A 14581-nucleotide genomic window follows, 5' to 3' on the forward strand; every position below is an offset into this window, starting at 1 on the left:
CTCGCCCGGGCCTTGCGGCGCCCGGGGGGCGCTGCAAATAGTCCTTTGTTTACATGCAATTCCTTACTCCGCGGAAGGAGGCCGGGGGAGTGCTGAGTTTTCACCAGCTGTTTCCCGCCTTGAAACAGACATCTGATCAGCTGCAAACACACACACACATACACACGCCCGGGGAGGCAGGCCGGAGAGACCTCCCTCCCGCCCCTCCCGCCCGCCTCCCTCCCCTCGCCGCCGCCGCCGCCGCCAGCATCTGGGACCGGCCGTTTCTGCACCTCCGTCCGGCGCTGCCCTTTGATTCGGATTTCCATCTTGCATTCTCCGGCGGACCGCGGGACCCGGCTCGTGCAGAGGAGGGGGGCCGATCGCTATGGAGTATTTCATGGTGCCCACTCAGAAGGTGCCCTCTTTGCAACATTTCAGGAAAACAGAGAAAGAAGTGATAGGAGGGCTCTGTAGGTGTGTACTCCTCCTCTCCCCCACCCCCTTCCCATGATTGCAGCCCCCGGCCAGCCAGCCTGGGCTGGCGCGCGTGTGCGCACGCATGGCCCGCGCTGCCGACCCCGCTCGCCTTTCTTAGCCGCCCTGGGCGGCTATAGCCCCGCGCGCCGGGCTTGCGCTGCCGGGTGACCCTCCTCCCCCGGAACATGGGGGCCCCAAGCGGCCCGGGTCACTTTTGTCCACTGCAGGCGGGCGAGTCGCGACGTTTGTAAATTGCAAACAGACCCACGTGGTTCTGCAGCAGTCCCGGCCATGCTTGGTGCTGGTGGCTTTCCCCCCCGCGTTTCCTCCTCCCCCTCCTGCCGCGGCTTCCTTCCTCTCCCTCCTTCTTCGCTGTCTCCGGGTCCTCCCCTCCAAGGGGACTTGGGGGGCCCGGGCCACGCGTGGGGCCGCGGCGCGGGCGGCTACAATGCAGCCACGCCGCGTCTCTGGGCGCTGGGGGGGGGGGAATCGGGGAGCCGGGTGATGTGTTTGCAGCTAGCGGAGCTCTGGCGGGGTTGGGGGGGGGCGTGCTCGAGTGGGGGCGCGAGGATGGGTGGGACCCGAGAGGCCGGCACTACCAGCTGGGGGGCGCCGCGGACTCCGGCACGTTGGCGGCCGCTAGCTAGCTTGCCGCCCGCGCCCGGGCGCTGTTTACTAGCGAGGCCTGGACGTGACTCTGCAGCCCTCTTGGAGTAGGCGGACCTCGGCGCGCAGCCTCTCGGGAGCTGTAGTTCCCGGCTCCCCGCTGGAGTGGCATTGTGGGAATTGTAGGCGCCTCCCGACCACGCTTTCCTCGCACAAAGCTCGGCTCCTAAGGGCTGGACGGGCCAGGCAGGCCCGGTGGGAGTGCTTTCTGGCGAGGGGGCACCGGACGCCGCCCCTGGCCTCACGAGGCCGCTGCCTGCCGCACGCAGGTCTGGGCTGCAAACTTTCCCATCCCACGCCCCTCCCCCCAGCCATAAACCGAAAGCGTTCAATTTCGCAGCCGGGTGGGTGCGTGGGTGGGTGATCCTAGGTCCGAGGCCCTCCCCGGGAGCCACTTTCCAGGTCTGGCCCGGGTTGCTCCAGATCCACCCTTCACCAAGGGTGATGAGTGTGTGCACCACTCGCATCCCGTTGCCCTGGACACTTGCTAAAATGCACATGCCGCAACTTCAGTGGCCAGAAGGGCTTGGGCATCTGCATTGGACATGGCCCACGGGACATGGCAGTACAGCATCTGGGACTCTCCTGTATGCCCAAGTTTGGAACCCACAGCCCCTTTACAACCATGCTGCTTCTGGAGCGAAATGGCTCCCTAGGGCTGGGGCCACGTGCTCCACCGCCCCGGGGCAGGCTGGGCGGGGATTGAGGGAGGAGGAGCCCCGGGCGGTGTGGCCCAGACTGGTGGACACTGACACCAAGGGCTGCAGAAATCGCGTTTGGGGAAGGTTGCTGCGCAAGGATATACACACATCCCAGCTTGCCCCAGGGCTCCTCCTACCTTAACAGTTTTCAAGTTCAGGATGGAGGGCAGCCAGGGTGGTAGCCACTCTGGGGACTGGCCCTTCCAGAAGGTCTGCCCTGAGGACCTACCTGTAATAGGTAAATTAAAAAATTGTGGAGCTCTTAGTATGTTTTAGGGACTCGTTCTGCTAGATTTTTCTCACTGAATTTTCATACTGTTCTCAGTTAAACGGCCTTAAGATTCTCATATGGGATGAGGACAGGCCTGAGAAGGACAAGTGGAAGGGCTGGGGCTTGAATCCTGATCCCAGAGCCCTGCTCCTACCCCTAGTGGCTGGTTGCTCAGAGAACGGCTGGGTGGGGCTATTTGGGCCTGATCCTGGGTAGGCTTGGGGACCTCTGGCCGCCAGCCCTAGGACTTTGTTGAATCCTCTCTTGGCCTCTGAGGACTCTGGCTTCACTGTCCCTGTCCCAAGCCCTGCTTTACAGGAGTCCAGCAGTCTTTGGGGTCAGATGCCCCAGGCTCGGGCATGGGGACATGCTCAGCCTGCCTATCTGTGAGACAGTTGTAAGCCCGTGCAGTGGGTGTGGAGTTGGGCCCTCTGGGTTTGTTCATTTTCAGAAGCAGCTGTGGGGTGAGGTGGCATCAAGTGTGTAGACTGGGCGGGACATTTGGGCTATGTGGACTGGCTCCTGAGGCTGGCGGGCTTTGGCTTCGTTCCATCCCTCAGGGACTAGAAGGGCTTCCTCCCTCTCTCATCCCTCTCCCAGGCCCACTGGAGGGGACTGTACTGCACAGCAGGCACCGGTGTGGGTCCCGCACCCCGCATCACCCTCCTAGCCCCGCTCATGCCCAAGCTGGGTAGTTTTGGACTTGTGTGGTTGCACTGCTCTCCCCTTCTGTAAAATGGAGCACCTGTGAAGGTTGGCTGTGTGTCTGGGAAGCGCCTGGTGTCTGTTACACTAGCCCTCAAAATTTGTAAAGGCAGGAGGATTGTGGTCTTAAAGTGTTTACCTGCTGTGCTTGGTGGAGGGAAAAAGACCAGTTCCTGGGAGGAAGAGACAGGGCCTTTGGAGTGTGTGCTGAGTCCCTAATCCAGAATGTATATGGCACCTACTCTGTGCGGGCAACTGGAACTGACGCTGTCGTCACAGCTCAGAGTCTGGTGCTGAAGAGTCTTGTCAGCCACATAAGAGAGATCTTGGGATCTCCTGGAGTCCTAGGTACAAACTCTGGAAAAACAAGGCATCCTGTTTTCTTCAATCTCTTTTTTTCTTCTTCCATCTCTCTCTCCCTCCCTCCTTCTATCTTTTTTATAACCTAAGGATCATTTTTCTTTCCTTCCTTATTTATTTATTTTAAAAAGTATTCTCTGTGCCCAATGTAAGGCTTGAACTCATGACTTCCAAGATCAAAAGTCTCATGCTCTACTGACTCTGCCAGCCAGGTGCCCCGCCCCCCCACAATATCTTGTAAATTTCACCATGACCCTATGAAGTGAGGTAGTATTCCCCCATTTTACAGGCGGGTAAACAGGCTTTGGGAGATGAAGCGCCTTAGCATGGGGTTCCACAGCTAGCAAATGGCCGGGCTGGTTTGTATTTGGACACAGTGCAGGGAGCTCCCTCTGATCTGAGGGGCCAAGGAAGCCATAGGGAGGCGAGAGGTGTTCCTGATGGGAACAGCCTGGCCATGCTCTGTTCAGAGCCGAGGGTAGGGGTGGCAGGCTGGGCAGAGTGAAGTGTATGGATAAAAGCATTGGGACTGGGTGAAGGCCCTGAGCTGCTTCAGTACTTGGCCTTGGGGATCCTTGCTGATGGTCGCTTCTTCCCTCCTGTCTTCCTTTTGGGGTGTGGGAGAAATCCTATGTGGGCTTTCCCACTTCTCACTGTCAATGTTGAGTGGCAGGTGTGTGAGTGTCTTTGGGCCATGGAAAATGAGAGTTCTCCGTGGCTAATCTGAGGCTGGAACCAAATCTGGGGGTATAGGTGGATGGGGACTACTTGCCTTTGGACTGGGCAGGAGAACAGGTACAGGTCAGGATTCTGCCTTGAGTGTGGTCACTACTATAGAGCCTCTGATTGGTATGCTGGTGCTATTCCCAGGGGGCCGTCTGGGGCTACTCTGGTATTGGGGTGGCAGTCGGCACCCAGGGGTGGTACCCAAACTGTTTTTGGCCGTTGGCTGCCCTTCTGGAGACTGGCTGTCAGAGGGCAGTTCGGGAAGGAGAGAAGCAACAGACGCTGGGTGTCAGTGGACCAGGCTCCCTTCTCTGCTCATCTGCGAGTCTGAAGTTGGTGGGGAGGGGTCGGAGGCCCTTACCGTTCCTGTAAATCACGTTTATGTGCTCAAAACTCAGAAGTGTAAGAAACTTTGAGGTATTTGCAGAAAAGTCCCCTTTATCCCTATCTAGTAGAGTAGCTAGAACAGCCCTCTGTTGCAGGAATCTGCTTGGTCAGCATTCGGGAGCCCTGGTTGGTAGCACGCCCACCAGTCAGGACCCCTGGTTAGCCGTGATTCCACAGGTCAACAGCTGATTCGCCATGCTTTCGCCAATCAGAACCCCTGATGAGTCAACATTCCGCCAATCAGAACCCCTGGTTAGTCCACGTTGTATTAGAGAAACTCAGCTGAGTTTCTGAGTATTAGAGAAACTCGGAAACCTGTAACTTACAGGGCTGTTTAGGTGAGTTATCCATTAGGGTCTTGGCAGTCCGTCACGAGGAACTGCAGCTTTAGGGTGAAGTCTGTTTTCTGGGACTTAATTCTGCATGCATTAGGTTCCCCTGTAGCTGGTTTCTGAACCAGGAGGCTGGGTGGATATACTTGGTGGTGAAGGGAGCAGAACGGCTGGAATGTTCCGAAGAGCCAGGATGAGCGGGCCTCTGCCCCCTGCCTGGGTCCTTCACTCTCCGTTGGTGTCCCCAGTTCCTGGGCATCCTGGGGAGAAGGATGGAGCTGAGGGTCTCCCGGGGCAGAGATTTTAATGGGTGGCCGAGGTGGCTGGTTGGGGGAAGTGGGGCTGAACTCTGGTTTCTCTGTGGGTCCAGGGAAGTTGGTAGGACTTGGATAGGGGCGCGGGGGGGGGGGCAGTGGGGGCTGGGACGTGCAGGAGCCTCACTGCCTGCACCCTCCTCCTCCTGTCTTTCATGGTGGACTTGGGCAGGTCACTTCACCTCTGTGCGGTCCCACTCTTCGTCGGGAGGGTCAGGGACACTATCTACTGAGGCCATACACGGGGCTCTGGTAAGCGGCAGCTGCTTCGTGAGCCATCAGTGGAGGGTACCATCAGCAGGTGTAGGAGAGCTGGGCCTTGGCATCTGCAGGTGCCTGTTGAACCCTGGTCTGGCTGTCTGACCTTGGTGGCTTGGCCTCCTCTGGACATCTCACCCCACCTCTTTTTTTTTTTTTAAGTAAGCTCTATACCCGACATGGGCCTTGAACTCATGACTCCAAGATCAAGAGTCATAGGCTCTTCTGACTGAGCCAGCCAGGCTTCTTACCCCCCCTCTTCTTCTTCTCCCCCTCCACCTCTTCTGTAATCTACCCTCCCACCACAGAGGGTCTGGAGGGTACATCCAGACCAGGGAGCCGGGACTAGGTTCTACCCACCGCCCCCCCCGCCACCGCCAAGGGCAGGCAAGCCACTATGTATCAGGTCTCAGGGTGGCATCCTCTCTGCCACCCCATTGCCTCCACTGTAGGGGCAGGGAAACTGGGATGAGTGAGGTGCCTCTCGCCCAGAATTGGAGCCATATGACTGGTGGTCTGACTCTTAAGACTCTGGCCCTCATTCTGAGCCCTGAGTCTCATCTGTGAAGAAAGGGTTGTGGCCCCCTTTCGAGCATTGACACTCCAGGGCACCATGAGGAAACTGCATCCTGATGGAGGGGGTCCAGGGAGGACTTCGGGGTGCTGGTGGAGGAGAGGGCTTGTCTGTGGACCTCCAGCTGAGGCTGATGTGGACTGCCTCTCTGTCAGGAGAGAAGGCCAAGGCCCAGGAAGGGGCAAGGGTGAGTGCAGGGTCCTGCAGGCCTGGAATGGGACAGACGGGGTGGGCGGGGGGGTGGGGGCGGCGGCCAAGAAAGGTCTTGGCTGTCTCTAGCTGTCACACAAGTGTTCTCCTGGGTTTCTGAGCAAACTCCTTTCCACCTGGGGATGGGCATGGGTGCTTGGGCACCTCTTTGAGCCCCGGGTCCCCATCGATGGAATAAGGCTGCCCATATTCCTTTTTCCCACTTCTCTAGAACCAGGGGTGTGAGCTCTCTTGGCCCAGGCCTGGACCAGGTCACCCCAGGAGGGCCCCTCAGGAAGAAGCCAGGGCTGTGGCTTTGGGTGGGGCCGGTGGCCTCTTCTGGGAGCCCAGCATCTGGAAGCCATCAGGCCAGGGGCGGGGGAGTTGCAGGAGAGGGCCAGGAAAGGGGGAATGCCTCCTCTAGGCCACACACAGGCCCACCCCTCGGGAGCGGTGGCATTGGGCCCACAGGCTCTGCTGCTGTCTTTGCCTCCTGCCAATGCCTCTGGGCCCACAGCCTCTCCCCCTTCCACTGGCCGCCTTCTCTCTCACCCTGCCGGCTGCTGCCGCTGTAGGACGCAGTCACGTAATTTGCAGTAACATTGCCGACCGCATGCTGGGAGCTTGGCTTCGCTGGCACTGGGTGGGCCTGCCTCGGGGTGCGTGGACTTGGGGGGAAGTGTCTCCAGGGGTGCTTGATCTGATGCCCCCTCTTGGAGTGAGGGGTACCTGTCTCATTTTTGAAGTCTCAGCCCTGTCTGGGGCCAGGCTGAGGGAGGGATGTGCTCCCCAGTCCTCAAGCAGGCAGTGCTGAGGGAGGGTGGTCCAGGTGTGTAACAAGGAGCTCAGAAGTGTCGCAGGGACAGGTGTCTGCAGTTGCTCTTAGGGACCGTTGGTATCAGAATCACAGAGATTCTTGGTAGCCATTCAGGCTTCGGCGCCCCACCCACACATGCTGGCCTGGCACTGGGGCTGGGACCTGGGGGCTTCCCAGAGTGTACTATTCCGTCACCCTCCTGGTCTGCTGCGAGTGTAGGCAAATTCTGCACCGGGAGGGGATGATAGCTCTACTAGGGGCCCTCTGCAGAGGGATTGGAAAGACAGGGTCCTGCCAGGGCAGGGCATGGAGGGTACCTAGCCTGAGCCTGTTTCTGTCCTCCCCTGCAGCCTTGCCAACATTCCACTGACCCCTGAGACTCAGCGGGACCAGGAGCGGCGGATTCGGCGGGAGATCGCCAACAGCAACGAGCGGAGACGCATGCAGAGCATCAACGCGGGCTTCCAGTCCCTCAAGACCCTCATCCCCCACACAGATGGAGAGAAGCTCAGCAAGGTGGGCTAGGGCCTGGAAGCTTCCTGGAGGAAGTGGTGGGCTCCGGTGGGGAGAAGAAAGTGAGCCTTGGCAGAGGCTGCCTGCTAGGGTCCCTGACGCGTCCCTCCCACCCCCAGGCAGCCATTCTCCAGCAGACGGCAGAGTACATCTTCTCCCTGGAGCAGGAGAAGACCAGGCTCCTGCAGCAAAACACACAGCTCAAGCGCTTTATCCAGGTAGTGCCCCTCCCCCCACCCCTATGGAGGCCCCGCTGCTGCCTCAGTGCCCTGCTGTCCTCCTGGCTCCCTTTCCCTTGTTTGGCCTGTCCTGGCTCCACCGTGGCCTTGGACTTCGATGGGGTTAAGGGCTGCATCTTTCCCACCGACTTGCCTATTTCAGGCGTTTGCCTTCCTGGGCCTAAGTTTGCCCATCAGTCAAGTGCAGTGGGGTGGGCTCTGGAAAGCAAGTCCATTCTGCCTCCCTGCCTGGCCTTTGGCCATTTTTTGGCTTTGTAGAACGGGGCTCCTTAGTGCCGGTGCACCTGGGCCAGGCAGGCTTGGGGGCTGTGGGGGGTCCTCTGACTTAGCTGCTGTTGGTAGTATGGGGGCACACTCACTGGCCCCTTGGGGTCCCCAGGAGCTGAGCGGCTCATCCCCCAAGCGGCGGCGGGCTGAGGACAAGGACGAGGGCATCGGGTCGCCGGACATCTGGGAGGACGAGAAGGCGGAGGATTTGCGCCGGGAGATGATCGAGCTGAGGCAGCAGCTGGACAAGGAGCGCTCGGTGCGCATGATGCTGGAGGAGCAGGTGAGGCTCCTGGGTTGAACAGGTATTTGCAGGAGCACCTGCCTTGTTCCGGATCTACAAGTGAGGGACCCAGCGGGGACCAAAGCAGACAGCTCACTTTCCTCGGGGTCACTGTCTGTATGGGATGGAGGAACCTTAGTCAGAGGATCTCACACTGTAAAAACACAGCTGTGGGCCGTCTGGGGCGCTCAGGTCACGATGTCATGGTCCTGGGATCCAGCCCCATGTCGTGCTCCCTGCTCAGTGGGGAGTCTGCTTGTCCCTCTCCTTCTGTAACCCCCTGCCCCCCACTTGTCTGCGCAGGCATGCGCTCTTGCTCGCTCTCAAGTAAATGACTTCTTCTTTTTTTTTTTTTTAAAGATTTTATTTATTTATTTGGCAGACAGAGATCACAAGTAGGCAGAGAGGCAGGCAGAGAGAGAGGAAGGGAAGCAGGCTCCTTGCCGAGCAGAGAGCCCAACTCAGGGCTGAGATCATGACCCAAGCCCAAGGCAGAGGATTAATCCACTGAGCTACCCAGATGCCTCTCAAGTAAATGACTTCTTAACAAAAGAAAGTAAGATAAAAACACAGCTGTAATAAAAGCCACATGCCAGCGGTGGGCACCAGAGAGGCGGACTTGGGCTGGTTGCAGAGAGGCTGCTCCACGGCCTCTCCGTGGAAGTGACTTTTGCTGAGGTTGGGAGGTCAAGTCTGGAAGTCAACCATGCAGAGAGGGAAGAAGGGTGCTCCGCCCAGAATAGCCTGGGCAGGGACCTGGCGGTGGGAGGGGAGTGCGGGCGAGAGGGCGGCAGGAGAGGAGATGAGTCATGGCGAGTCCGGCAGGCTGAGCTGAGGACTTTGGTCTCTACCTTAAGGGTGGCCGAGCACCATACTAGGGCTTGGCGGAGGACAGAGCTTGGGGTGGCTGACCTGAACGGTCCCAGAGCCGGGCTGGTGGTGGGGGGAGGCGACAGGGTGTGGTCCAAGCCCTGCCCCTGAACCTATTGCCCTGCCCCCAGGTGCGCTCGCTGGAGGCCCACATGTATCCGGAAAAGCTCAAGGTGATTGCCCAGCAGGTGCAGCTGCAGCAGCAGCAGGAGCAGGTGCGGCTGCTGCACCAGGAGAAACTAGAGCGGGAGCAGCAGCACCTGCGGACCCAGGTGAGCGGGAGGCGTCCAGGAGGGGCTCTCACCTGAGTATCCGTGCCTCTGGGCTTCAGTGGGGTGACTCAGTGCCCTTCAGTGCTTAGGGCACTGAAGCCTTGTAGTGGCTCTTGGAGGCCTGAGCTCTTACTCTTCTGATATTACTGATGGCAGAGTTGAGGCACAGAAAAGTTACATTGTATGCCCACTCGGGATCCTCAGGGACTTGGCCGTCTAAACCCAGCATCTACGCTCCTGACAACCAGTGTGTTTTTCTTTAAGATTTATTTACTTTTATTTATTTATTTATTTATTTTTAAAGATTTTTATTTATTTATTTGACAGACAGAGATCACAAGTAGGCAGAGAGGCAGGCAGAGAGAGAGAAAGGAGGAAGCAGGCTCCCTGCTGAGCAGAGAGCCCGATGTGGGACTCGATCCCAGGACTCTGGGATCATGACTTGAGCCGAAGGCAGAGGCTTTAACCCACTGAGCCACCCAGGCACCCCGAGATTTATTTACTTTTAAAAAAATTTTTATTTACTGATTTTAGAGAGAGTGAGTGAAAGGGAGCACGAGTGGGGGGAGGGGCAGAGGGAGAGAGACTCTGAAGTGGACTCCCTGCTGAGCATGGACCCTGACGTGGGACTCGATCTCATGACCCTGAGATCATGACCGGACCTAAAATTAAGAGTCGGATGCTTAACCCACTGAGCTATCCAGGTGCCCCTCAGCCATGGGATTTATTAGATGTTGAAGTGCTTCCTTTGTGCTGGAGAGCGGGGTTGGAGGGGCAGGGGATCTCGGATGGCTGGAAGCGCCTCTCTCGACCTCCTTTCCCTCCTTTTTAAAATAAGAGGGGTGAAGCACAAACTGGCTGGCCCTCTGAGTGAAGGAGTTCAAGGGCTGGGGTGGCTGGCAGAGGCTCTCTCAAAGCAGATGGTTTTGAGGGCCGTCCTCTGTGAGCGACAGAAGGGAAGGGGCAGCTCCTGGAACCTTCGGAAAGAGACTGAGGGCCTCTGTCTTGCAGCTCCTGCCCCCTCCGGCCCCCACCCACCACCCCACAGTGATCGTGCCTGCGCCACCCCCTCCCTCCCACCACATCAACGTTGTCACCATGGGCCCTTCCTCGGTCATCAACTCTGTTTCTACGTCCCGGCAAAATCTGGACACCATCGTGCAGGTACCTGGGCTTGGGGACGGGTTCTCGTGTGGGAACAGGCCCTTTGTGTCCATCCCTGCTTCTCCCTTTCTGTGTCTGCGGTGGGAGGCGGCTCCCGAGAAGGTTTTGGGCAGAGAAGGAGGGGGTGGGCAGCATGCCCTGGAAGACCCCGTTCCTTCCCTCTGTGGGATTTGCTGAGAGGGCTCTTTGCTCCCTGAGAGCCCTGGTGTCAGGCTCCTGTATCCAGCTCTCGGGTTGGTTCAGAGCTTCCTCTGAGCTCCATCTCCCAGGACCCGGGGCGGGGTGCAGGTGGCAGCGGCTGGGTGGGAGACAGGGAAGCCTCGAGCGCAGGAGGAAGAAAGGAGATGATCGGCTCTGTGGGTCAGGCCCAAGGTTTCTGCTGTGCCCACCTTCGCGTGGTGCCCCTTGGGCAACCCAACAGCGTCACAAAGAAAGAAACAAACCAGAAAACCCCATCAACCCCTGCAACTGTAGTTGCACATAAACCCAGTAAATTGAATAATAAAGTTAATGACAGAGACCCTGCATAAGTGAACAGGCACTTTGAAATATATCCATGGGGGACGCTCGTGATTCTCTTGCGGAGTTTTTCAGCTTAGCAGAGGAGTTCCAAAGGTTGGGCGGGCCAGCCGCTGTCTTGCCAGGCTCACTTGTGGGCCTTTCTGGGCTGTGTGTGGGGGGTGGGAGGGGATGGTGGCTGTCCGAGTGTCCCCAGCAGCCCTCATCACAGCCTGCCCCACCCCCCCACCCCAGGCGATCCAGCACATCGAGGGCACCCAGGAAAGGCAGGAGCAGGAGGAGGAACAGCGGCGAGCGGTCATCGTGAAGCCAGCTCGCAGCTGCCCAGAGGCCCACGCCTCTGACACCGCCTCCGATTCAGAGGCCTCGGACAGCGATGCCATGGACCAGAGCCGGGAGGAGCCAGCAGGGAACGGGGGGCTTCCCTGACCACCCCCCAGCCCTCCTCTCCCTTCCTGGGGCTGGAGGGGGCCGGGGGGCAGCAACAGGGAGCGACGCAGGTGAACGAGTGAGGAATTTTTACAAAATTATGACGTCATTTGGGTCTCTTTTATGACCTCTTTTTCAATACTGTAAATCCACCTTTGAGCGAAGCCACCTGGCCTGAGGTCCCGGGGGGCTGGGGTGGCAGGAGCGCGTGGGAGCACCGGGACACCTGGGGCTGGGCCTCGCCCCGGAGGCTGGGGGAAGCTGACACAGCCTGGCCTCTCTCCGCCAAAAAGCATTTTTTCATTTCAACGTGTTTTTAAGAACAGGGAAAATCAAACAAAACCCCAAGGTATTCTGCCCTCCCCAGAGCCAGCCTGAGACCGTCAGTTTTTGACTCTTTCCCTCCTCTTTTTGTTTTTTTCCTTTCTCCTGTAAGCACTTACATGGGTTGGGGGTCTGGCTGGGTCGGGGCTCTCTGGGGGCCCGGGGGTCTACAGTGCTTCTCGGTTGGGGTTTGCTGCTGCCCTTCTCCCCTCCCCTCCCGGCCTCGGCTCAGCACGAGGATTTGCCACTCGCAATCACCACCCAGCCCCACCTCTCCCTCCGGATTTCCCATCTTCTACCCCAAAAATGTCTTTGTCTTTCTCTTTTTGTTTTGTTTGTTGTTGGTTCTTTTTGGTTTTGGTTTCGTTTATCTTTTTTGTTTCTTGTTTCTTGTTTTTTTTTTCTTTTGTTTTGTTTTGCTTTTTTGTTTTGAAATTTTTTTTTCTTACAATTTTGAGGTCTTTGTGTTCAAGGAGAAACTATTATATTTTGTTAAGAAAGTGGGGGGAAAAACCAAGAGGCCACCGTGCCTTTATAAAGAAACAAAATAAAGTTTGTACTTTGTTTTTTAGGTTCTGTGTCTCCTGGGTGTGTGTTGTCCTGAGGAGCTGGGGAAGGCTCCTGGAGTAGAGTATGGGTGCTCTTGGGGCCCCCCAGAGGGGACTGGGTGTGCCTGAGCGTGATGACTTCCCTCAGCTTGTGTTGCAATGAGCAGTCAGGGTTCCAGACTCCAGGGTTCCCAGGATTACTCCCTCAATCATGCAGAGATGGGAGATGGTGTTGGGGGTGGGAGGAGTGTCTCCCAACTCCTTGGTGGGAGGCAAGGAGAGAATGAACCACCAAGAAATAGGTTCCTATGTCTTAGAGAAAGGACACAGGATGTTCAGGGGTCCTGGTTGTCCCTGGGCTTTGCCACTTCCTCATCTTGTGTAACCTCCCTGAACCTCAGTCTCCCCAGCTACAGAAGGGAAGGGAGTGTTACCTCCTGGTGTGGTGTTAAAGAGAGCAGGTCTTGGAGTCTGTCTGCCAGCAGCCAGTTCCTTCTTGGGGGAGCCCGTTGATCTCTGAGCCTCAGTTTCATCATCATCTGAAGCTGGAAGTCAGCGGACAAGGGAAGTTTGCCTTATTGGGTAGGGTGGTGGATCTTAAAATCTCTTAATCCTCCGTGCCCAGAGAGAGCTTTACAGACTGCTCCCCTTGGGGTGCCTGGGTGGTATAGTCGGTTGAGCAGTTGAGTGTCTGACTCTGGGTTTTGCGTCAGTTAGTAATCTCAGGGTCATGAGATCGAGCCTTGCATTGGGCTCTATGCACAGTGTGGCATCTACTTAGGACTTTCTCCCTCTATCTGCCCCCCCGCCCCGCACATGTGCTCTCCTCTCTCTCTCTCAAATAGGTAAATAAATTAAAAACAAAAACAAAAAAACCCAGATCACAAAAAACACCAAAAAACCCCTCAAGTGTTCCCCTTTTCCTGCTTTTTGTCATGTGTGCATTGTGACAGGTACATGGGCACTGAGGCCAGAGAGGAATGACCACTTCACATCTCACCCCACAGTGAATGCCTCTAGACACCGGCTTGTTGAATAGAAAGGGAGGCAGGAGCCTGAACTTTTTTTTTTAGAACTTTTAATGTTTCTTTTTTTTTTTTTTTTAAAGATTTTATTTATGTATTAGAGAGAGAGAGAATGAGAGAGAGAGCATGAGAAGGGGAAGGGTCAGAGGGAGAAGCAGACTCCCCGCCGAGTAGGGAGCCCGATGTGGAACTTGATCCCAGGACTCCAGGATCATGACCTGAGCCAAAGGCAGTCGCCCAACCAACTGAGCCACTCAGGTGCCCCAAACCTTTAATGTTTTTAGGTGAAATTCACATAACTTAAAATTAAGTATTTTATTTTAAAGATTTTATCTATTTATTTGACAGAGATCACAAGTAGGCAGAGAGGCAGGCAGAGAGAGGGGGAAGCAGGCTCCCCGCTGAGCAGAGAGCCCGATGTGGGGCTCAATCCCAGGACCCTGAGATCATGACCTGAGCTGAAGGCAGAGGCTTTAACCCACTGAGCCACCCAGGTGCCCCAAATTAAGTATTTTATTTATTTATTTATTTATTTTAAAGATTTTATTTATTTATTTGACAGACAGAGATCACAAGTAGGCAGAGAAGCAGACAGAGAGAGAGGTGGAAGCAGGCTCCCTGCAGAGCACAGAGCCCGATGCGGGGCTCGATCCCAGGACACTAGGACCATGACCTGAGCCGAAGGCAGAGGCTTTAACCCACTGAGCCACCCAGGTGCCCCCCAAATTAAGTATTTTAAAAGATTTTTTTAAATTTATTTATTTGAGAGAGACACAGAGAGAGCATGAGTGAGGAGAAGGTCAGAGAGAGAAGCGGACTCCCCGCGGAGCTGGGAGCCTGACGCGGGACTCGATCCCGGGACTCCAGGATCATGACCTGAGCTGAAGGCAGTCGTCCAACCAACTGAGCCACCCAGGCGTCCCCAAATTAAGTATTTTAAAGTGAACAATTCACTTTATAGTGAATGAATATAGTATATTCATTGTTGGGTAACTGACACCTCTATCCATTTCCAAAACCTTTGGATCACTTCTAAATGAACTCCTTACCTCCTTCAGTCTCTCCTCATTCCTCCCTCCTCCCAGTCCTTGGCAACCACCAATCTGCTTTCTGTTGGAGTTTTTTGTTTTGTTTTGTTTTAATATTTTGTTTATTTGACAGAGAGCTAGAGAGAGAGCACAAGCAAGCAGAGTGGCAGGGAGAGGGGGAGACAGAGAAGCAGGCTCTCTGCCGAGCAGGGAGCCCGATGCGGGGCTCAATCCCAGGACCCTAGAATCATGACCCGAGCCGAAGGCAGCTGCTTAACCAACTGAGCCACCTGGGCACCCCTCTGTTGGAGTTTTTAAAGATGAAAGTGTTTTAGAGTTTT

The 14581-nt window shown here is 56.4% G+C and overlaps 1 protein-coding gene across 1 annotated transcript; it reads left to right on the forward strand.

Moving 5' to 3' along the window:
* The first annotated feature begins 225 nt into the window (after window positions 1-225).
* On the forward strand, window positions 226-11996 carry LOC111156154 (transcription factor AP-4). Its single transcript, XM_022516845.1, has 7 exons — window positions 226-456; window positions 7110-7275; window positions 7392-7490; window positions 7891-8061; window positions 9063-9203; window positions 10215-10367; window positions 11121-11996. Exons 1-7 carry the CDS (start codon window positions 368-370, stop codon window positions 11313-11315), a joined length of 1014 nt encoding a protein of 337 aa, XP_022372553.1. The 5' UTR covers window positions 226-367; the 3' UTR covers window positions 11316-11996.
* Window positions 11997-14581: the final 2585 nt, after the last annotated feature.

This window comes from Enhydra lutris, unplaced genomic scaffold, assembly GCF_002288905.1.
Source record: "Enhydra lutris kenyoni isolate GAN:26980312 unplaced genomic scaffold, ASM228890v2 scaffoldscaffold45, whole genome shotgun sequence".
Taxonomy (NCBI): domain Eukaryota; kingdom Metazoa; phylum Chordata; class Mammalia; order Carnivora; family Mustelidae; genus Enhydra; species Enhydra lutris.